Consider the following 23422-nt stretch of genomic DNA (forward strand, 5'->3'; position numbering starts at 1 on the left):
CAAAGCCAGAGTTTGTGCATACAGTGTTCCAACTAGGATTTCAAAAGGGCAGGGAGCCAATCATGAAAAGGGCACTTTAGCACGATGATTGATATTTCAAAAAGGGCATGTCAAACATTGTCTTATGTTAACTGCAGGGGTTTCAGCTAGGAGTTTTGAGGGGGTTTAGTCACTTTTACGCTAGATGAAAATCAACCTTATTTTGGGTAACAGTATTAAAGGGACCATGCAAGGACGTATATTACTAGCTCAGTCTTCCCTAGAACATTTTTGATGCATGGTACATGTAGGTCTAAGGTTAAGTTGCAATGCAAAGCGGCGTTTTGTAGAATTATTTTTATTTCATTAGTGAAATGACTACACTAGATCTGCAATACAGCTGGGACTATTATACTATTAGTATAATAGTCCCAGAATACAGTCAGGAACAATACCTTACATTTTCTCCAGGGGCCAACCTGGATCCCAAAACTTTTTTCCAAGGGCCCAGTAGAAATTTTAAGGCCCTACCAGGGTATTTTTACTACAGGAACACACTTATTAATAGTCTTGAATGTTCTTATAAAGGCAATAATATATGTTTGAAATGCCTAATACATGTAGCCCAGTGTTTCTGATTATGATAGAAATAAGAAATGAATTATAATAAACCACATTGAGTTTTTCAGAATTAAAATCCATTTAACCATGCATATATGTCTTTTCAGACTGTTAAACTTATATTTGTAATATTATATATAAAAAATATATAAAAAAAAAATCCCCCCCCCCTCTTTTCCATTTTACACACCCCTAGATGTAGAGTATTAAAGTATTATCAGTTTCACCCCAAGAAAGTATTCATTTTTAATGAAATAATCTTAGCAGTTAATCAAAATGAAAATCTTGCTGTCTATAAATAACAATGAAATGTAACTGTTTCTTGTTAAAGAGGTTTTCTGAATTTTCCCTCCAAAAAAGCACATGGCTTTCAACAAATGTAAACAAAGCAGTCTATTTGTGATCATGGATTACAGCTTTAATTAATTTAATTTGGATATAGATATTCAATGAAAGGTACAGTCAAGCATTGTTTTTACTTTCTTCTGGATTAAAACTAGTTTAAAAGATCAATTTAAAAAAAAAATCTTTGACATATAAACAACAGACGATCTACGGATACATCAAACGCAAATTGTCATCTTTTGAGAAATATTGAAATTGAAATGCTGACTGACCGAATTTAATGAGAAAAATTATTACAATGATCAATTATGAAGTTTAATTAACGGATTAATGACCCATCTGATGTCGATAAGCGGATTATCTGTAATCACAACTTATTACACCTGCTGTAAATGTTAATTAGCTGAGGGTCATAAACTTGTCATAAATATGAAGACAGGTAGAATAATTGTATTTTCATCAAAATATTACGGCAATAAAGGCATGGACTTACGAAAAGGGCAGGGTGTCTTAAAAAGGGCACAGGGCGTCAGAAAAAGGGCACAGGGCGGCACTCGGAAAGGGCGGGCGGACCGCCCTGTGAAAACGTCCTAGCTGGAACATTGTGCATACAAATAACTGGTTAACCAACATTTTTTTTGCCTGTACAAAGTAAGGCTATCTGGATCATTGTTTATTATTGGTGTTTGTCTGTTTGTACATGACATTTTTTTTAAGGAGTTGTGTGTTGGTGATTGATTTTATTTCTTGTATTGTCCAATTTTGGGCAATGTCAGTTATCATTTTTATGCATTTTTACAATAGGTATTACGATTTGGTGGAGATTTCTTTTCCGAATCCACTAAGTTGGTCAATCAAACAGTTTATCTATGTCTTTTTGAAGTTATTTATACTTTATTTTCCTGCTTTTTAAGCTTGTATTTTGTTATTTTTCAATTGACATATTGAGCCATAGCTAGTCTTAGACACAAATATTTTGTGAAACAAACTTGTCAACATTTCATTTGTTGCAGAACAATCCATGATAAATCAAAACATATTTGTAATGCAAGCAGGATAACTGTTATCTGATACATAAAAAGGTAAAACAACTTCATTTATTCAAAAACACCATTTCCATAACTATGATAAAACACTGATATATGTCTCTTAAATGGATCAACTACTAAATAAGCAAAAGTTTGTTGATGATCTGTATCTGTAGGGTAGATCTGAGAATCTTCATGCTGAAAATATAATACAAAAATTTTTCTTTATAGGACTTCACAGCAAAATGTTGTTTTTTTTATGAACAATGCTATATATATACATAGATATATACATTGTAGCTACTATAATAGCAAAAAATAAAATAAATTCCTTGGTAGTTTTCAAATATGTCTTGTTGTTTCTCAGAGTTATGGTTTATAGCCTAAGAAAATGGAAAATACATATTTGATGGTAATGTATCAATTCTGAACTAAATAGTTATTTATGGTTGGAAAGGAGTAGGGGCAATAAGGCCCTTATTAGGCCCAAATGTAACTGCAAATTTAAAAGTTATCATACATTTTCTTAAAATTGTCCTAACTAGACTAAGGTACAAGTTATTCAGAAAATAAAAACAAATCTCACATTTAACGAGTTACCATGGCAACAAACCATGACTAAATTTTGATATTTTGTAAAATTGCTTGATTTTCCTTGTTTTTCATCAAATTTTAAGTATATTTTCAATTGGCAAAGTATGTGCGCACCCAAGAAACAACTTTATGTTTGGTGAGATTATGTCAATAGTTTTGATAAAGCTTCTCTTAAATTATTTTGTTGTTTCTTGGCTGCGCACGATGTTTCCACAATGGAAATAAAGATGGAAAACTGCATAAATTCTGAATTTTTCATTGTTATCATGAAAATGCTACATATAATGACGTAATTGTGACGTCATCAGATAAAAATATTATGTTTTTCATTTATATTTCTTGACTCTATGCATTTCCAAACATTATGTGCCATTTTGAAATAGTTGTGTTGAGTTCTATTTTCTTGGGCCAAAACCGGGCCTTAATGCCCCTACTCCTTTTTCTCCTTTTACCCAAAACATGTAGTATTGTTTTAAAAAATCAATGTCAACAAAAGCAAACTGTTAAAAATGAAAAATATCAATACAGTGTCACAGGTGTTGTTTTAAGAGTTCAATTGAGATTATGTTAGGTAAAATAGGTCACATGTATGTTCAGTTGTAAATTGAATTATTTTATATGTACATGTATGTAAGCTGCATTTGTATTCTTGTGTATTAAACTTAGTGAAAATATACCTACTGAAAATTTCATAAAAATAAATACAACACGAAAAAAAGTAAATAATATACAGTATTTCAAATAAAATGCAGATTCTAAAACTTTCATTGCAGACAAAAAAGAAAATTCCATACATATTGGATACAATACTCATCAAATTTATATATTGAGAATTGAAAATGTTTATATACATGGTAAAAGAAGTCATTTTCTTACCTTTGCTGATATTTTGAACACATGCGATATTATGTTTAACTCCTTAGTTTCTGGATTTTTCTGCACACTGCAAAAGAATTAAAACAAGCATTCAAATGGAGGAACAATTTTTATACGACCGCAAAAAAATTTTGTGGTCGTATATTGGTATGACGTTGGCGTCGTCGTCGTCGTCCGACGTCGTCGTCCGAATACATATTGGTTTTCGCACTCTAACTTTAGTTTAAGTGAATGGATCTTTTTGAAATTTGACCATAAGGTTAAATACCACAAAAGGAAGGTTGGGATTGATTTTGGGGGTTATGGTACCAACAGTTAAGGAATTAGGGGCCAAAAAGGGGCCAAAAATGAGCATTTTCTAGTTTCCAGACAATAACTGTGGAACGGTGTATGGATCTCTCTGAAATTATACTACAAGTTTCCATACCACAAAGGGATGGTTAGGATTTGCTTTGGGGGGTTATGGCTCAAACCGTTTAGGAATTAGGGGCAAAAAAGGGGGAAAAACAAGGTTGTCCTGGTTAATGGACAAATACTTTAGTACAAAACATAATTTAAAGCAGTGTAAGGGAGATAAATCAAATACATCATTGAAATTATCTCCCTTACACTGCTTTTAAATTATGTATAAAGTAATGGTTAATGAACAATAAAGATAATCTAAAACAGTGTAAGGGAGGTAATCCAAATACAACGTTTTGGTTACTTCCCTTACACTGCTTTTAAATTATGTTTAAAGAAATGCATATTTATAAAGGAAGACCAGTAAAAATATCTGCAAATGTTTTCATCTTTTTTTTTTACAAAAAATCCATATGAAAGATTTGACACTATATTTTTATTAATTCTATTATAAAATAGATTAAGTTAGCACTATGGTAAATTTAAATGGGTAATTATGGTTGCCAACTTCATTGGAAATTTGAATTGAGATTATGACCATATCTTGAGGGAAAGAATTTTTTTGGGGGAAAAAGGGGGGGGGGATAAAAAGAAATTGTGGGGGGCCGATTTTTTCTCATTTCAGATTTCAGAAATTAAAAAGAATTATTCTTCAAATATTATTTTTTTTTCAAATTTCAAATATTGAAAAATTTCAAGAAGTAATCTTTAATTGCACAGTATGGCGCATTAGATTTGTAAAATCTTTGATCACATTTATTTATTTGTTATGCCGAATCTAACAGTGTATTTAGATTTTTAATTTTGGGTCCAGTTTTCAAATTGGTCTACATTAATGTCCAAAGGGTCCAAAATTAAACTTTGTTTGATTTTAGCAAAAATTGAATATATGAGGTTCTTTGATATGCTGAAATAAACATGTATTTAGATTTTTGATTTTTGGCCCAGTTTTCAAGTTGGTCCAAATTGGGGTCCAAAATTAAGCTTTGTTTGATTTCAACAAAAATTGAATATATGGGGTTCTTTGATATGCTGAATCTAACCATGTATTTAGATTTTTTATTTGTGGACCCCGTTATCTAATTGGTTCATATTGAGGTCAAAAGGGTCCAAAATTAAACTTTGTTTGATTTCATCTAAAATTGAATTATTGGGGTTCTTTGATATTCCAAATCTAACCGTGTATTTAGGTTTTTAATTTTGGGTCCTGTTTTTTAAATTGGTCTACATTGAGGTCCAAAGGGTCCAAAATTAAACTTAGTTTGATTTTAACAAAAATTGAATTCTTGGGGTTCTTTGATTTGCTGAATCTAAACATGTGTTTAGATTTTTGATTATGGGCCCAGTTTTCAAGTTGGTCCAAGATAGGGTCCAGTATTTAAACTTTGTTTGATTTCAACAAAAATTGAATATATGGGGTTCTTTGATATGCTGAATCTAAACATGTATTTAGATTTTTGATTATGGGCCCAGTTTTTAAGTTGGTCCAAATTGGGGTCCAAAATTAAACTTTGTTTGATTTCAACAAAAATTGAATATATGGGGTTCTTTGATATGCTGAATCTAAACATGTATTTAGATTTTTGATTATGGGCCCAGTTTTCAAGTTGGTCCAAATTGGGGTCCAAAATTAAACTTTGTTTGATTTCAACAAAAAATGAATATATGAGGTTCTTTGATATGCTGAATCTAACCATGTATTTAGATTTTTTATTTGTAGGCCCCACTATCAAATTGGTTCATATTGAGGTCAAAAGGGTCCAAAATTAAACTTTGTTTGATTTCATCGAAAATTGAATTAATGGGGTTCTTTGATATGCCAAATCTAACCGTGTTTTTAGATTTTTAATTTGGGTCCTGTTTTTTAAATTGGTCTTCATTGAGGTCCAAAGGGTCCAAAATTAAACTTAGTTTGATTTTAACAAAAATTGAATTCTTGGGGTTCTTTGATATGCTGAATCTAAACATGTGTTTAGATTTTTGATTATGGGCCCAGTTTTCAAGTTGGTCCAAGTTGGGGTCCAAAATTAAACTTTTTTTGATTTCAACAAAAATTGAATATATGGGGTTCTTTGATATGCTGAATCTAACCATGAATTTAGAATTTTTATTTGTGGGCCACGCTATCAAATTGGTTCATATTGAGGTCAAAAGGGTCCAAAATTAAACTTTGTTTGATTTCATCAAAAATTGAATTATTGGGGTTCTTTGATATTCCAAATCTAACCGTGTATTTAGATTTTTAATTTTAAGTCCCGTTTTTTAAATTGGTCTACATTAAGGTCCAAAGGGTCCAAAATTAAACTTAGTTTGATTTTAGCAAAAATTGAATTCTTGGGGTTCTTTGATATGCTGAATCTAAACATGTGTTTAGATTTTTGATTATGGGCCCAGTTTTCAAGTTTGTCCAAGTTGGGGTCCAAAATTAAACTTTGTTTGATTTTAACAAAAATTGAATATATGGGGTTCTTTGATATGCTGAATCTAACCATGTATTTTGATTTTGGACATTGGACCATAATAGGTAAATTAAAAAAATTCAAGTTCTTAGACCACATTCTTTCTGTGTCAGAAACCTATGCTGTGTCAAATATTTAATAACAATCCAAATTCAGAGCTGTATCAAGCTTGAATGTTGTGTCCATACTTGCCCCAACTGTTCAGGGTTCGACCTCTGCGGTCGTATCAAGCTGCGCCCCAGCGAAGCATTTTATTACATGATGTAGACTTAATTTAATAGTGCTTGGATGAATTTACTTTTTTTTTAATTTGGCATTTTTGCATAGCTCTAACTTTACACTGTAGTTGGGATTGGTGAATGTAAGTTCCCTTTCAATTTTGAAAATGTAAAGGAAATTTGCTTCTCCATATTTATGGACTTTTAATTAAAATTTTAGGCAACTTTTATAATGCAAAGAATATCTACATGCAAGTTTTTTCTGTATGGACACAGTTGGGCCATTTAACCAACTTCTGATTTAATGTCTTCTACATTACAATTTTCTATTTCACTATTCCAACCACTTTTAACAGGAATAAGACAGACCAGGCCTATCATTCTCTCTTGGCTGTAGAAAAACATGTACAACAGGAGTGGACATGCACAAATATGTAACACACAGTGTAACTTCTATAACTGATTAGGAGAAACTGACATGGTATTCATACAATAAACTAGCTGGGGAACCGTAGTTCATAGGTCCTAATGATATTTTTTGACAATTTGCGGAACATCTATGTCTACAGTTCCGCAGCTAACAATAAACAAAAATGCAAAAGTCACTATGGATTCATAACTTCAAAGATCACTTGGAGTCTAGTGACAACCCTGGTCATTTTCAAACTAAGTTTTGGTGAAGGTTGGACATATTGGTTAAAAATAATCTGGAAACAAAAAGTTTACCCTAATTTCAGTCTACCAATTGCAGCTGTGACCTTGTGACCTAAAAATCAATATTGATCTTCTCGTTCCATGGGGCATTTTCAAATTAAGTTTGGTTAAGACACTGTATATTGTTCAAATGATATTATCAAGAAACAGAATCATCAAATGTTGATGTCTGTATGGCATTCATCATAGTATGATGATCATACCATAAGCCAAGTTTGACTACATCCCAGCTCAACAAAAAACTATAAATACTTTTAAAGGGAGGCGAAAGATACCAAAGGGACATTCAAACTCATAAGTTAAAAAAAAATAACAACTCCATGGCTAAAAAACTAAAAGTAAAAGACCATCAGACAATCAACAGTACACAAAACACAACATAGAAAACTAAAGACTGAGCAACACGAAAGTACTTTTATTCGTGGGTTACCAATTTTGTGTTTTTTGTGGATGGCTCTATCCATGAATTTAAGTGTCCAATGATATATAACAACTGTTGTCCATGAAAATTCATGTTAAGCTTCCCATGTACATGTAGGTTTGACTACATGGATACGGCAAATAATCTAGAGAATACATCAACTATCAGCAAACATGCTATGAACTATATATACAACTTCAGACAGGATTTTACTCATTTAATCTTTACAAAAACTATAACTGTAAGACTTTAAACCTTTTAATTCTCATGAAAAATTAGATTTGATCAATGAAAGTCAGACTACCAGTGATGATTTGCGATGTTGAAGACTAAGCGTTCATTTTATCTCCTTATAATTCTCATATGAAAATAACATTGTAATTCCATATTTGGCTTGCGATTTTATTTCATAAAAATTAATTCTACTACTCAAAGTACATTTGTTGCATTTTTTTTATGTAAAATTTACCGCTTCTATAGTGATATGTTTGATGATCGTTAATCTGTTGATCATTCGTTCTCGGGTTAATTAATGTCATCACTTCTGATTACACATGTGCAACAATTAAATGTTTACTTTGCAATTTCTTTCAATAGAGACATTTGTAAGCATAGATGAATCAGCTTATTTCCAAAAGCAATTATTTCATTAAAAATTTGATGAATGTGTAAGTAATGAAAGACGAATAAGAAAGTATTTTGCAATCTCCCACAATTCATTATAATACAACATGATTATTTTCAAGGATCTTCATTTCTGATTCAATTTCTCCATATGCTTTTTTTCAAAAAACTAAAATCCACATATTTAAGAACCCAAGAACATGTTACTTTTGCTCAAACCACGAAAATTGATACCATCGAAAAAAAGTACTTTCACAGTAACTGAGAGACTGACCTAATTATGAAAACTAAATATTGACTTTAGTAAGTCACTGAAGCATGAAAATGAGATTAAGATCAGCTTCTATATGCTACCAAGAATTGCAGACTCTAAGCAATTCTACCAGCTGAAATATTAAAGTTCATACAATTAGTTGATTCACTGAAACTTGCAAGGGAGAATAACTGTAATATTGCAACCCATTACAAGATAATACACAAAACATCTTATGATTAAACAGTTTCTTATAGTTAATCCCTGGCTTATAAAACAATACCTTATCAAATCTTTATATATGTTTTTTGTGATGTCTAAGTAAGGATCAACATTATCTTCATATTGACAAAGTTTCCCTCCAATACAAATGTGTTTGAATATACAAAATAGAAGTTCTTCTCTCTCTGTGTCACTATATAAACAGTAGTGATCTGAGTCATCTATCAGTAACATCTGAAAATAATTAAATAATAGTACAAAGCTGTGGAAAACATGTACATATATTATGTGAAACTTCAGCAATTAAAAATGTTTTAAAATCTTTAAATTGAAGTGAGGTGAGAATTTTTGCTTCATGTAGAAATGAAAAATAGCAAATAAGTGCTGTTTCTTTGCAGTTTTTTTTTCATGTGTGTGTCATGAATTGATCATTTCCATTCAACAGGATAAAAAGGAAAATTTTTGCTCAAATATTCCTTTTTGTATATATCTTAACATGTACAGTTTAAAAGCTCATTAATGGATAAGACCCTATACCTACAAATTAATACAGGAAAAGTTTCACAAACACTATTGAAAGTTATGATCATTTTTTATCTGTATAAGTAACATTGCATCTTCTATAAATTTGAAGTACATGTATAATCATTAAAAAGTTGTTAGATTGGGTAATCTATAAGATCTCAAGTTCTGCTCATCTTTAAGCTGTTTGTCATTGACTCTACATACTCCCAAAGAACTTTTATTCAAAAATTCAAATTTTTTTGTCACTAGTTTTCCAAGGCAGATCTGTCAGAAAAACTAGTGATAGAGTGTTTATTAAGCAACACATATAAAGTGTTTTTTTAGGAAAGAAATCAGACTAGGATTCTAAACACCCAGTCCTTGGGTCAATATAAGGATCATCATTCTGCTAAACATGCTAAAGGGAATAACAAAACGAGTAAAAAACTACCATTTTTATAAAATTATCTGTGTTACGTCATTTTATGTAAAAACTATAGGTCAACTCAAACAAGATTAAGGTGATTGTATTGTGGTCTTGGGGTTAATATAGGTGTGATATTGAAAAAATTCGTAAGGGTTCCGCGGAACCCAGTGTCTCGCCTACTTTTGCTGTTAGTCACAGGCTCAACAAAAATGGGGAAAAAATTATTAAAAATTTTCCTCTAGAAACTATCTGTTGATTGTAAGAAGTGTTCAAGTTTGGTAAAAATCCAAGAAGGTTTATGAATCTAATTAATGTTTTAAAAACTTTAACTGCAGACTGTACATAATGTTTACTGGAATAAGACTAAGTCCATTTATAAGTAATATACGGAAAAACAGGAAATAAATTTTTACAAAATTTCCTTCTAGATACTAGCTTTTGATCATAAACAAGCTTCCATTTATAAGTAAAATATGGATAAACAGGATTTTTTTTTAACAAAATTTACTTTTGAATACTATCTTATGATCACAAACAAGCTTCTGTCCAAGTGTGGTACAAACCCAGGATATTTTAAGAAAGTTATTAAAATTTGAAAAACTTTAACCACAGATAGAGTGAATGTTATGTTAACTGGCAGAAAAACTAAGTCCATTTATGAGTAAAATACGGATAAACAGGATTTCTTTTTTACAAAATTTACTTCTGGATATTATCTTATGATCATAAACAAGCTTCTGTCCAAGTTTGGTTGAAATGCAGGATAGTTTAAGAAAGTTATTAAAATTTGAAAAACTTTAACCACGGCGACGACGACGCCGACGGAATGTAGGATCGCTATGTCTCGCTTTTGCAACAAAAGTCGCAGGCTCGACAAAAATCATATAATATTTATTGTTTATTCAATTCCAATAATGTGCTTGATTCATTGCATTATCTCCATTAATAGATAAACTCTTTTATGATAAGCTTCATTATTTACGTCATTTACATGTTTTATAAGTTAAACTGAATGACTGCATTTTTGAACTAACAAGGTCATTGTTGCAGCTTGAAATAGTTAAATGTACAAGCATATCTGCAGTCTTATGTTTATAATACAACACAGCATACAGAAATATGCCAATTTTATCATTCATCACTTATATGATTTGTCAGAATATGAGAATTTACCCAATTATAAAATATCCACCCCTTTACATTACTTACTGACATAGATTTCATGCCTAACAAAAAGGTGTAAAGATTAAAACCAGTTCATTTGATTTTCAGTTCCCTATACTACCATTATATATATAATTTGAGAAAAATTTAAATAAAAGAAGAACGTGTCATCAAGGTCACGAATGCCCCTGCTCAAGCTTTGCACTTTTCCAAGTTAAAAAGGGGGCATAACCCTAGAACGGTAAATGACTCACAACCAATATTCTAACTCTGTATAGTTGTGGTTCTTTGCATTGTGAATAAAATTTGCACGAGGCAAACTTAAGTTAGAGTGCAGCAACAAAAATGGGACAGCCAGAAGGACGAAAAATTCGTAAGGGTTCCGCGGAACCCAGTGTCTCGCCTACTTTTGCTGTTAATCACAGACTCAACAAAAATGAGGAAAAAAATTAATAAAAATATTCCTCTCTATACTATCTTTTGATTGTAAGTAGCTTCTGTCCAAGTTTTGTAAAAATCCAGGATAGTTTATGAATCTAATAAATGTTTTAAAAACTTAAACTGCAGACTGTATGTAATGTTAACTGGAAGAAAAACTAAGTCCATTTATAAGTAAAATACGGAAAAAATGGAACAAAATTTTAACAAAATTTCCTTCTAGATACTAGCTTTTAATCATAAACAAGCTTCTGTCCAAGTTTGGTACAAATCCAGGATAGTTTAAGAAAGTTGTTAAAATTTTAAAAACTTTAACCACAGAGTGAATGTAATGTTAACTGGCAGAAAAACTAAGTCCATTTATAAGTAAAATACGGAAAAAATGGAATTTTTCTTTTACAAAATTTACTTCTGGATACTATCTTATGATCATAAACAAGCTTCTTTCCAAGTTTGGTAGAAATCCAGGATAGTTTAAGAAAGTTATTAAAATTTCAAAAACTTTAACCACAGAGTGAATGTAATGTTTCTTGGCAGAAAAACTAAGTCCATTTATAAGTAAAATACGGAAAAAATGGATTTATTTTTTTACAAAATTTACTTTTGAATATTATCTTATGATCATAGACAAGCTTGTGTCCAAGTTTGGTAGAAATCCAGGATAGTTTAAGAAAGTTATTAAAATTTCAAAAACTTTAACCACAGAGTGAATATTTGTGGACGCCGCAGACGACGACGACGATGCCGACAGAATGTAGGATCGCTATGTCTCGCTTTTTCGACAAAAGTCGAAGGCTCGACAAAAATAGGAAGATGGACAGACGGTCAAGGGAAACACTAAATGCCCCCGTTGCCTATGGAATAAATATTTTAAATTTAAATTAGGTATATACTGTTAGTTTAAACGCGTCACCGGAAGGAATTGACATGAATTTTTGTCCTTGAAAATATTAAGATAAATAGAGTAATATAATAAAACCTTTCTGAGTTCATCTGACACAACCATGTCTTCATAAAACTCATCAAAACATTTCTGTATAGCTCCAGACTCCCTCACAATACCATCATTATGAATACGGTCAAAGAATGACATTGATAATACTGTACAAGGAACAATTTCTGCTTTTACACTGGTAGCCTTTACTCCTAAAATTAAAAATAAATGTTTGACAAATAAAAAGTAAAGGGTAATGCCGAAACACAATTAACAGTGCCTGCTGATGATTCATAGCCTGTTCAAACAGTTTCAGTCCTTCATGGACCTTCTTCAGAGGCAAAATGAAGGATTGATAGTGACACACTATTTATAAAGTGTCTGAAAGTTATCCATTACAGTAAAATTATCTGTTATTGTAACCGAATAATTATCTGTTATCCATTGCCTTATAATTTTTATCCCTTCAGTTAAATATCTCATGGAATTTTCATCAGTCAAAAATAAATGTTTGTATAATTAATTTCCTTTTCTCATTTCAAATATATATATATATATACAACGTCTAGATTATAGTCACAGATCTTTCTTACAAAGGCGCTGGATCATTATGAATATCAATACTGTACACAATAAATAGATTATATATATGCCTAAAAAGTGTACAAAACAACACCAATATTAAAACAAGAGTGCACACACTGAAATATCTCGCCTGTTTTACTTATTACTGAATTCATGTTGTAAGTCTGTAATATGATGGTTTTAATACAAGTATCACATAAAATAAACATTGCGTCTGGCTATCCTCATGCATGTTTTTCTACATATGCATTTTACTAACTTGATGCCTCCTAAATATTCCAGATCATTCTCACTACAATTCTTATGCACAACTTGGGGGTATCATGAGCTTTTGAGGTAGCTGTTTTTATTATATCATTTATTTATACTTGTATTCTGACAAAATTCTTCAAGATCATTGGCAGTAATTAATTTGTATTTAAGTGTTAATTGGGGTATATGCATATATAGTCAGATAAGCACTCAGAAACTTTTTAATCTTTGCCTCCCTCTTATTTAACAATATGAATTTGATGTGACGTTATATAGCAAGGTAAACCAGTAAAGGCAAAATTATTTATTGATCGGGTATCAGATAGGATCTTAAATACCCATACTGATCTTTTTCCGTATTTGATATCTTCTCCTGTCCGAGACATGTTCCCAATTCTATATCTCATCCTAGCCAATAGAATCTTTTCCAAATCATAAGGCAACCAATGAGAACCAATATCTGTTACATACTAATTTCCCGATGTCATAAATATTGTATGAAACTAATACTTTCGCACCGTGATGCGAAGCAGTTAGATCCTTGAATATTGTTTTTATTGGTATAAATATTGATTTTGTATATATATATATATCAGTAAATTAAAATCAAACTAAATATTATAGTTATATACATATGCACATTCATGGCTCTACAATCTGTTGATACCTGTATCTTGGCATTGCAAATTAGCATAAACATACATTGTATCTTGCTTTCAACTACTGTGTTCCAGAGGACAATATTGTTTCTTTAGAAATCAATGGGTTTCACTCCTTCTTCCCTATGTCAAGGAGGATCTTCAGAATTAAGCATGTCCTATCTTATCATATTGCAGAGATAAAATTCAATTGAATTTGGAAATGGTTCTTATGTTATTGAACAGAAACAAAAACTTTTGAAAATTATTTACTTGATTTAAAAGTGAAAGGAAAGAATGTTTTCAATATTAATTTCATTTAGTTTCAAAGACATTTCTTACCAAGGGTTGACCATCCACCATCTGATGATACCACTTTTAGTGTGTGGAGGACATTTGGATCTGTTAAAAAGTCCTATTAAAAAGAAACATAATCACATTTTTTTAAATAGGCAAAATAACCATTAATTAGTTATATTTTAATAACAAATCTTGTCAATCCGACATATTTACCACTGTAGAACAATAATTGTTTTGATTAAATGCACCATAATCCCAACACTTGACATGTCATAAGTTTTCTTTTCTGTTGTATGCATCCTTTGTAATAAAAATGAACAAAAATATAACCTAAACACAAAAGTGAAAACTAGCATTCAAATCTGTCACATATTAAACTTTTTTTTCATAAGCGTAACAGTGAAATCATTTGTAAACATGCTTTCTTTAATCATATCAATGAAAATAGGTTTGTAAACTGTTTCTTTAAATAATAAAAAGTCATTTTTGGAAATTGCAACTGTTATTTGGTCCAATCATAATGGGTGATAAAAAAACTAGAAAAAATTAGTAAAATTTCTAATAAAACAATTCTTCATTTTGAAAGGTACACAATTACAAAGACCTATACATGTATATTATATATAACTAAAAAAATTATAATGAATATCAAAAATCAAATTTGAATGTACAATGTACTGGTAATGTTGCAAATTGAAAACACATACCATTACAAAACTGTCCTTTTCATATGCTTGGAATGACTGGTCAAAACTGTACATTTGTGCACATATTCTTCCTTTCATAGACCTATAAAACAAACTTCATAGTCCTTGCATTGTGCTTATATGATTATTATATAAATGATGTTAAACAGAAGTTAATTTTTGTCATATTCTGCACATAACATAAAGAACAAAACACTTTAAAGGAACATTCTGGACTCTTTTTCTTTAAAAAAAGATGTGATAAAACACATGCATTGCCCATAATGTTTTTTCAAGTGAAAAGACAAATAAACTAGAGGCTCTAAAGAGCCTGTGTTGCTCACCTGTATCTTAAACAATGGCCACTTCATATTCCAAATCCTAATTAAAGGGGAATAACTCTATTAAGAGTTAACTGACAATTTCAGTCATGTTGACATCTATATTAGTAGTTTTTTGTAGATCTTATCCTGATGATCATTTTTCCTTTTTTTATTATCTATTATAGTTTTCAAGATAATCGGTAATAAATGCTAAAAATTAACATTAAAATTAAAGGGCAAAAACTTGTCAACTGAAGATTTCGGCCATTATGACTTATATATGTAGATCTTGTCTTGCTGATCATTTTTACTATTTTTAAAAGTTTTCCAATTATCTTTTATAGTTTAAAAGATAATACACAATAAAATGCTTCGCTGGGCGCAGCTTGATACGACCGCAGAGGTCGAACCCTGAACAGTTGGGGCAAGTATGGACACATCATTCAAGCTTGATACAGCTCTGAATTTGGATTGTGATTAAATATTTGACACAGCATAGGTTTCTGACACAGAAAGAATGTGGTCTAAGAACTTCAATTTTTTTAATTTACCTATTATGGTCAAATGTCCAAAATCAAAATACATGGTTAGATTCAGCATATCAAAGAACCCCATATATTCAATTTTTGTTGAAATCAAACAAAGTTTAATTTTGGACCCCAACTTGGACAAACTTGAAAACTGGTCCCATAATCAAAAATCTAAACACATGTTTAGATTCAGCATATCAAAGTACCTCAAGAATTCAATTTTTGTTAAAATCAAACTAAGTTTAATTTTGGACCCTTTGGACCTTAATATAGACCAATTTAAACAAGAGTGCACACGCTGAAATGTCTCGCCTTCTTTACTAATCATTGATATTATGTTGATAGTCCTAAATAGAAAGCTTTATTACAACTGTCACATAAACTTAACATTAACCAAGTAAACTAAACATTGACCAATGAACCATGAAAATGAGGTCAAGGTCAGATGAACCATGCTAGGCAGGCATGTACAGCTAACAATTCTTCCATACAACAAATATAGTTGACCTATTGCTTATAGTTTAAGAAAAACAGACGAAAACACAAAAACTTAACACTGAGCAATGAACCTTGAAAATGAGGTCAAGGTCAAATAAAACCTGCGTGACTGACATATAGATCATATTTCCATACACCAAATATAGTTGAACTATTGCATATAGTATTAGAAAAAAAGACCAAAACTCAAAAACTTAACTTTGACCACTGAACCATGAAAATGAGGTAAAGGTAAGATGACACCTGCCAGCTAGACATGTACACCTTACAATCATTCCATACACCAAATATAGCTGACCTATTGCATGCAGTATTAGAAAAAAAGACCAAAACTCAAAAACTTAACTTTGACCACTGAACCATGAAAATGAGGTCAAGGTCAGATGACACCTGCCAGCTAGACATGTACACCTTACAATCATTCCATACACCAAATATAATAGACCTATTGCATACAGAATAAGAAAAACAGACCAAAACACAAAAACTTAACTATAACCACTGAACCATGAAAATGAGGTCAAGGTCAGATGACACCTGCCAGCTAGACATGTACACCTTACAATCATTCCATACACCAAATATAGTAGACCTATTGCATACAGTATAAGAAAAACAGACCAAAACACAAAAACTTAACTATAACCACTGAACCATGAAAATGAGGTCAAGGTCAGATGACACCTGCCAGTTGGACATGTACACCTTACAGTCCTTCCATACACCGAATATACTAGACCTATTGCATATAGTATCTGAGATATGGACTTGACCACGAAAACTTAACCTTGTTCACTGATCCATGAAGTGAGGTCGAGGTCAAGTGAAAACTGTCTGACAGGCATGAGGACCTAGCAAGGTACGCACATACCAAATATAGTTATCCTATTACTTATAATAAGAGAGAATTTAACATTACAAAAAATCTGAACTTTTTTTTCAAGTAGTCACTGAACCATGAAAATGAGGTCAAGGACATTGGACATGTGACTGACGGAAACTTCGTAACATGAAGCATCCATATACAAAGTATGAAGCATCCAGGTCTTCCATCTTCTAAAATATAAAGCTTTTAAGAAGTTAGATAACGCCGCCGCCGCCGCCGCCGGATCACTATCCCTATGTCGAGCTTTCTGCGACAAAAGTCGCAGGCTCGACAAAAAACGGGACCCAAAATTAAAAATCTAAAAACACGGTTAGATTTGGCATATCAAAGAACCCCAATAATTCAATTTTTGATGAAATCAAACAAAGTTTAATTTTGGACCCTTTTGACCTCAATATGAACCAATTTGATAGCGGGCCCACAAATAAAAAATCTAAATACATGGTAAGATTCAGCATATCAAAGAACCCCATATATTCAATTTTTGTTGAAATCAAACAAAGTTTAATTTTGGACCCCAATTTGAACCAACTTGAAAACTGGGTCAAAAATCTAAAATCTAAATACATGTTTAGATTCAACCCCATATATTCAATTTTTGTTGAAATCAAACAAAGTTTAATTTTGGACCCCAACTTGGACAAACTTGAAAACTGGTCCCATAATCAAAAATCTAAACACATGTTTAGATTCAGCATATCAAAGAACCCCAAAAATTCAGTTTTTGTTAAAATCAAACTAAGTTTAATTTTGGACCCTTTGGACCTTAATGTAGACCAATTCAAAAAACGGGACCCAAAATTAAAAATCTAAATACACGATTAGATTTGGCATATCAAAGAACCCCAATAATTCAATTTTTGATGAAATCAAACAAAGTTTAATTTTGGACCCTTTTGACCTCAATATGAACCAATTTGATAGCGGGGTCCACAAATAAAAAATCTAAATACATGGTTAGATTCAGCATATCAAAGAACCCCATATATTCAATTTTTGTTGAAATCAAACAAAGTTTAATTTTGGACCCCAATTTGAACCAACTTGAAAACTGGGCCAAAAATCAAAAATCTAAATTCATGTTTAGATTCAGCATATCAAAGAACCCCATATATTCAATTTTTGTTAAAATCAAACAAAGTTTAATTTTGGACCCTTTGGACCTTAATGTAGACCAATTTGAAAACTGGACCCAAAATTAAAAATCTAAATACACGGTTAGATTCGGCATAACAAATAAAAAAATGTGGTCAAAGATTTTACAAATCTAATGCGCCATACTGGTCTTCCTTTATAAATATGCATTTCTTTAAACATAATTTAAAAGCAGTGTAAGGGAAGTAACCAAAACGTTGTATTTGGATTACCCCCCCTTACACTGTTTTAAATTATCTTTATTGTTCATTAACCATTACTTTATACATAATTTAAAAGCAGTGTAAGGGAGATAATTTCAATGATGTATTTGATTTATCTCCCTTACACTGCTTTAAATTATGTTTTGTACTAAAGTATTTGTCCATTAATGAGGACAACCTTGTTTTTCCCCCTTTTTTGCCCCTAATTCTTAAACGATTTGAGCAATAACCCCCCAAAGCAAATCCTTACCATCCCTTTGTGGTATGGAAACTTGTAGTATAATTTCAGAGAGATCCATACACCATTCCACAGTTATTGTCTGGAAACTAGAAAATGCTTATTTTTGGCCCCTAAATCCTTAACTGTTGGTACCATAACCCCCAAAATCAATACTACCTTCCTTTTGTGGTATTGAACCTTATGGTAAAATTTCATAGAGATCCATTCACTTTAACTAAAGTTAGAGTGCGAAAACTAATGCGTCTTCGGACGACGACAACGACGACGACACCAACGTCATACCAATATACGACCACAAAAATTTTTTTGCGGTCGTATAAAAATAAATCAACTAACGATTTTGGTCGTCTTGACATATTTGCAGATCTTGTCGTGGTGATCATTTCGCTATTCAAAGTTTCTATCTATCTATTTATAATAAAGTTAAGCAAAATAGAATATGTATCAGTATCAGAAAATTTTTGAACCTGTGTAAATATACAATAAAAGAGTGGGGTAGGAGAAGGTCTCATACAAAATTCAGAGAAAATGAATGCCAAATCTTGAAGCTTTCATGTCGATCCAGCCCCAAGTCGATCCGTCCCAAGTCGATCAGGCCTCATATTTAAAGTTGAATCGTCCCCAATATAAAAATATTTATAAGAAATAAAAATAAAAATATATATGAATTCAGTGTCATTCATAAATGTTTATGAATTTTAAAATAATAAAATTTGTAAGGGTTCCGCGGAACCCAGTGTCTAGCCTACTTTTGCTGTTAATCGCAGGCTCAACAAAAATGAGGAAAAAAATCAATAAAAATATTGCTTTAGATACTATCTTTTGATTGTAAGAAGCTTCTGTCAAAGTTTGGTATAAATCCAGGATAGTTTATTAATCTAATAAATGTTTTAAAAACTTTAACTGCAGACTGTATTTAATGTTAACTGGAAGAAAAACTAAGTCCATTTATAAGTAAAATACGGATAAACAGGTACATTTGTACAAAATTTTAACAAAATTTCCTGCTAGATACTAGCTTTTGATCATAAACAAGGTTCTGTCCAAGTTTGGTACAAATCCAGGATAGTTTAAGAAAGTTATTAAAATTTTAAAAACTTTAACCACAGAGTGAATGTATTGTTTCCTGGCAGAAAAACTAAGTCCATTTATAAGTAAAAAAAGGAAAAAAATTTAAAAAAATTTTTAATAAATATACTTCTGGATACTATCTTATGATCATAAACAAGCTTCTGTCCAAGTTTGGTACAAATCCAGGATAGTTTAAGAAAGTTATTAAAATTTTAAAAACTTTAACCACAGAGTGAATGTAATGTTTCCCGGCAGAAAAACTAAGTCCATTTACAAGTAAAATACGGAAAAACAGGAATTTTGTTTTTACAAAATTTACTTCTGGATACTATCTTATGATCATAAACAAGCTTCTGTCCAAGTTTGGTAGAAATCCAGGATAGTTTAAGAAAGTTATTAAAATTTCAAAAACTTTAACCACAGAGTGAATATTTGTGGACGCCGCCGTCGACGACGAAGACGGAATGTAGGATCGCTATGTCTCGCTTTTTCGACTAAAGTAGAAGGCTCATCAATAAAAGGTCAACGGTAAAAAAGTTGGCCTTTGACAAATATTTTAATATTAAATTTTCATAAGATGAGACATTTATTTGAATATTTTTTTAAATTTATATTAACATTTCCTATAGAAATATAATATTATTTTTATTTCAAATATTTGAAATCAAATCAATTTATCACCTTAAATGAATACAGATGATTATGCAATTTCAAGACTATCGAGTATGCATAATTATAATAAAACATATATAACAGAATTTAATTTAGTACCATCAACATTAATCAGCAGTAATTCGTATTTTTTCAATTGACTGTGATTTTAACAAGTCTTTCAACTGATGTAATAAAATAACATTTTGTTACATACAAAACTGTACAAGCCGATCCCCAAGCTGATGTATACCAACCAATGTCTCGCTTTCTTTACTAATCATTGATATTATGTTGATAGTCCTAAATATAAGGCTTTACTACAACTATCACATACACTTGACATGATCCAAGAAAATGAGGTCAAGGTCATATAAACCAAACAAGAAATACATGTACACCTTACAATCATTCAATACACTAAATACAGTTGACCTATTGTTTATAGTTTCTAAGATACAGACTTAACCAAACTAAACATTGACCAATGAACCATGAAAATGAGGTCAAGGTCAGATGAACCATGCCAGGCAGACATGTACAGCTTGCAATCCTTCCATACAACAAATATAGTTGACCTATTGCTTATAGTATTAGAAAAACAGACCAAAACACAAAAACTTAACACTGAGCAATGAACCATGAAAATGAGGCCAAGGTCAAATAAAACCTGCAAGACTGACATGTACATCATTAAAATTTTCCATACACCAAATATAGATGATATATTGCATATAGTATAAGAAAAAAAGACCAAAACTCAAAAACTTAACACTGAGCAATGAACCATGAAAATGAGGTCAAGGTCAAATAAAACCTGCAAGACTGACATGTACATCATAAAATATTTCCATACACCAAATATAGATGACCTATTGCATATATATAGTATTAGAAAAAAAGACCAAAACTCAAAAACTTAACTTTGACCACTGAACCATGAAAATGAGGTCAAGGTCAGAAGAAACATGCCAGCTAGACATGTACACCTTACAATCATTCCATACACCAAATATAGTGGACATATTGCATACAGTATAAGAAAAACAGACCAAAACACAAAAACTTAACTATAACCACTGAACCATGAAAATGAGGTCAAGGTCAGATGACACCTGCCAGTTGGACATGTACACCTTACAGTCCTTCCATACACCAAATATGCTAGACCTATTGCTTCTAGTATCTGAGATATGGACTTGACCACCAAAACTTAACCTTGTTCACTGATCCATGAAACGAGGTCGAGGTCAAGTGAAAACTGTCTGACGGACATGAGGACCTTGCAAGGTACGCACATACCAAATATAGTTATCCTATTACTCATAATAAGAGAGAAATTAACATTACAAAAAATCTTAACTTTTTTTTCAAGTAGTCACTGAACCATGAAAATGAGGTCAAGGACAATGGACATGTGACAGATGGAAACTTCGTAACATAAGGCATCTATATACAAAGTATGAAGCATCCAGGTCTTCCACATTCTAAAATATAAAGCTTTTAAGAAGTTAGTCAACGCCGCCGCCGGAAAGTCGCAGGCTCGACAAAAACTTCTCAAATTGAGAAATGTTGTTTGATTTGCCAAATCCTTCCTATAAAAGAGGAGACAGGATGGGTTGTTCTTTTAATTTTTTATTCATATCAGTGTGAGCTGTATTTTGAACGGTCAACCTCGTGAACACTCATTATGGAATTACCAAATGATTTGAAAGCGCTTTTAGCCACTATGAAGTTAGAAGGAAAAGAACCATTCATCCTGATTCAAATATGTCACATAATCCGCCGAAGTTTATATAAATTATTCATTATTTTATTATGGGGCCAGATCGACGTGGGCCGGATGGACTTCAGACAGATCGACTTTGGGTCGGATTGGTTTGGGGCCGCAACGACCTGATACCATCTTGAATTCCTGAGAAAATAATATGTCTGATCCTGCATAACATTATAATTAAATCATGAATTCCTGCCTGATGATTTAATTGGCTATTCATGAATCCCAAATTCCCGAAAAAAGGTCCATCCACTCTATGTAGAAACAGCAATGTTTTTCCAATTGTAATGTCTAATGTCATGATGAACTATAATTGTCATGATTGTAATGATGAACCATAATAGTATGATTTTAGACCAAAAAAGTACGACACACGCTTTTACACTCATTTTGACATTTCATGACAAGAATTCTCATTGCTAGAGGTTGGCAACTGTGTACCAGGCATCGGACTTTCTGGAACAATTTTGTAGCGTCTATGGCAACAATGTTAGATATTTAATATTTCTATTAAAATACAAAAATGTAAAATCATTAACAGATTTTCATTCTTGAATTTACCATTTAAGAAAGGATTCTTGACTTTCTTTGCTGTCTATCGAAGAAAATTTCTTTGAATTGAGATGTTGAAAAGAAAATTTTCTTGTTTTGACTTCCATGTTGGATAAGTTCTCGTCTACTGGTTAAAGCGATTGCTTTTCAGCAACAGTAGTATAGCATAAACCGAAAACCAGTCATCTCTCACGTGGATATGCTTGTTAAAATATTTTTGTTAGTTATAGTATTTTTCTTCTTCTAGATATATATAGTATAGTGATAGCAGGCCTTTAAGTAGTCTGTCTATTCTGATTTAATCGTACAAATTTTACTGATTATTTCTTCACGTGTCATTTCGGTCATATACAAGTTCGGCCTTGGTCGTTTCGGTCCATGTTACATTTTCTTCTTAATGTCCGTGTCTATCAATGTTTTTAATAGAAAAATAAAAGGTAAGTAAATATTTCTTTATTTGTGATATCAAATTTCTTAATAAAGATAAGTAAAAGATATGTCCGCGTTTACCGTGACCACAAAATTTACCGTAAGACAAACCTGTGCACTTGCAGATACATATAATACATTGTATTATATGTCTCTCAGTGGCACATGGAAATGTTTTAAGGCATGGTAGGAACTAGGTAAATAAAATTTGAATGCATTTTATGTTTCAGGAAATTAAACACTTACCTGGAATTTGAGATTCCCTTTTTTCAGCCTGCAGCAGGGGATAAAATAATTTTAAAAAAACCCACATGAGTTTCATTTGATATGCTCCACTCATTTAAATAATCTATTGCTGTGCAGATATCTATTGTCCAGTTAATCAATACAATTCAATACAATTATTTACATAGGGCAGCATC

The 23422-nt window shown here is 31.5% G+C and overlaps 1 protein-coding gene and 1 long non-coding RNA gene across 2 annotated transcripts; one reads left to right on the plus strand and one right to left on the minus strand.

The window, feature by feature from the left end:
* Nucleotides 1-1689: 1689 nt before the first annotated feature.
* On the plus strand, nucleotides 1690-2947 carry LOC127698316 (uncharacterized). The gene is made up of 2 exons (XR_007980787.1): nucleotides 1690-2385; nucleotides 2651-2947. It is a non-coding gene; the product is annotated as an uncharacterized LOC127698316 (long non-coding RNA).
* Nucleotides 2024-22713, minus strand: LOC127698296 (cilia- and flagella-associated protein 300-like). The gene is made up of 7 exons (XM_052201692.1): nucleotides 22581-22713; nucleotides 14706-14787; nucleotides 14041-14113; nucleotides 12269-12435; nucleotides 8818-8990; nucleotides 3444-3510; nucleotides 2024-2171 (listed from the first exon to the last, which is right to left on the minus strand). Exons 1-7 carry the CDS (start codon nucleotides 22676-22678, stop codon nucleotides 2043-2045), a joined length of 789 nt encoding a protein of 262 aa, XP_052057652.1. The 5' UTR covers nucleotides 22679-22713; the 3' UTR covers nucleotides 2024-2042.
* Between the last annotated feature and the right edge of the window lie 709 nt (nucleotides 22714-23422).

This window comes from Mytilus californianus, unplaced genomic scaffold (assembly GCF_021869535.1).
Source record: "Mytilus californianus isolate M0D057914Y unplaced genomic scaffold, xbMytCali1.0.p SCAF_4, whole genome shotgun sequence".
NCBI classification, from domain to species: Eukaryota; Metazoa; Mollusca; class Bivalvia; order Mytilida; family Mytilidae; genus Mytilus; species Mytilus californianus.

What these genes read in the sequence shown, in the direction of transcription:
- LOC127698296 (XM_052201692.1), bottom strand. Translation starts at nt 22,678, where the DNA reads ATGGAAGTCAAAACAAGAAAATTTTCTTTTCAACATCTCAATTCAAAG. An exon ending in AAAAGGACAGTTTTGTAATG is followed by an intron (nt 14,114 to 14,705) that starts GTATGTGTTTTC and finishes TCTTTTTAATAG; the next exon opens with GACTTTTTAACAGATCCAAA. An exon ending in ATATATAAAGATTTGATAAG is followed by an intron (nt 3,511 to 8,817) that starts GTATTGTTTTAT and finishes ATTCTTTTGCAG; the next exon opens with TGTGCAGAAAAATCCAGAAA.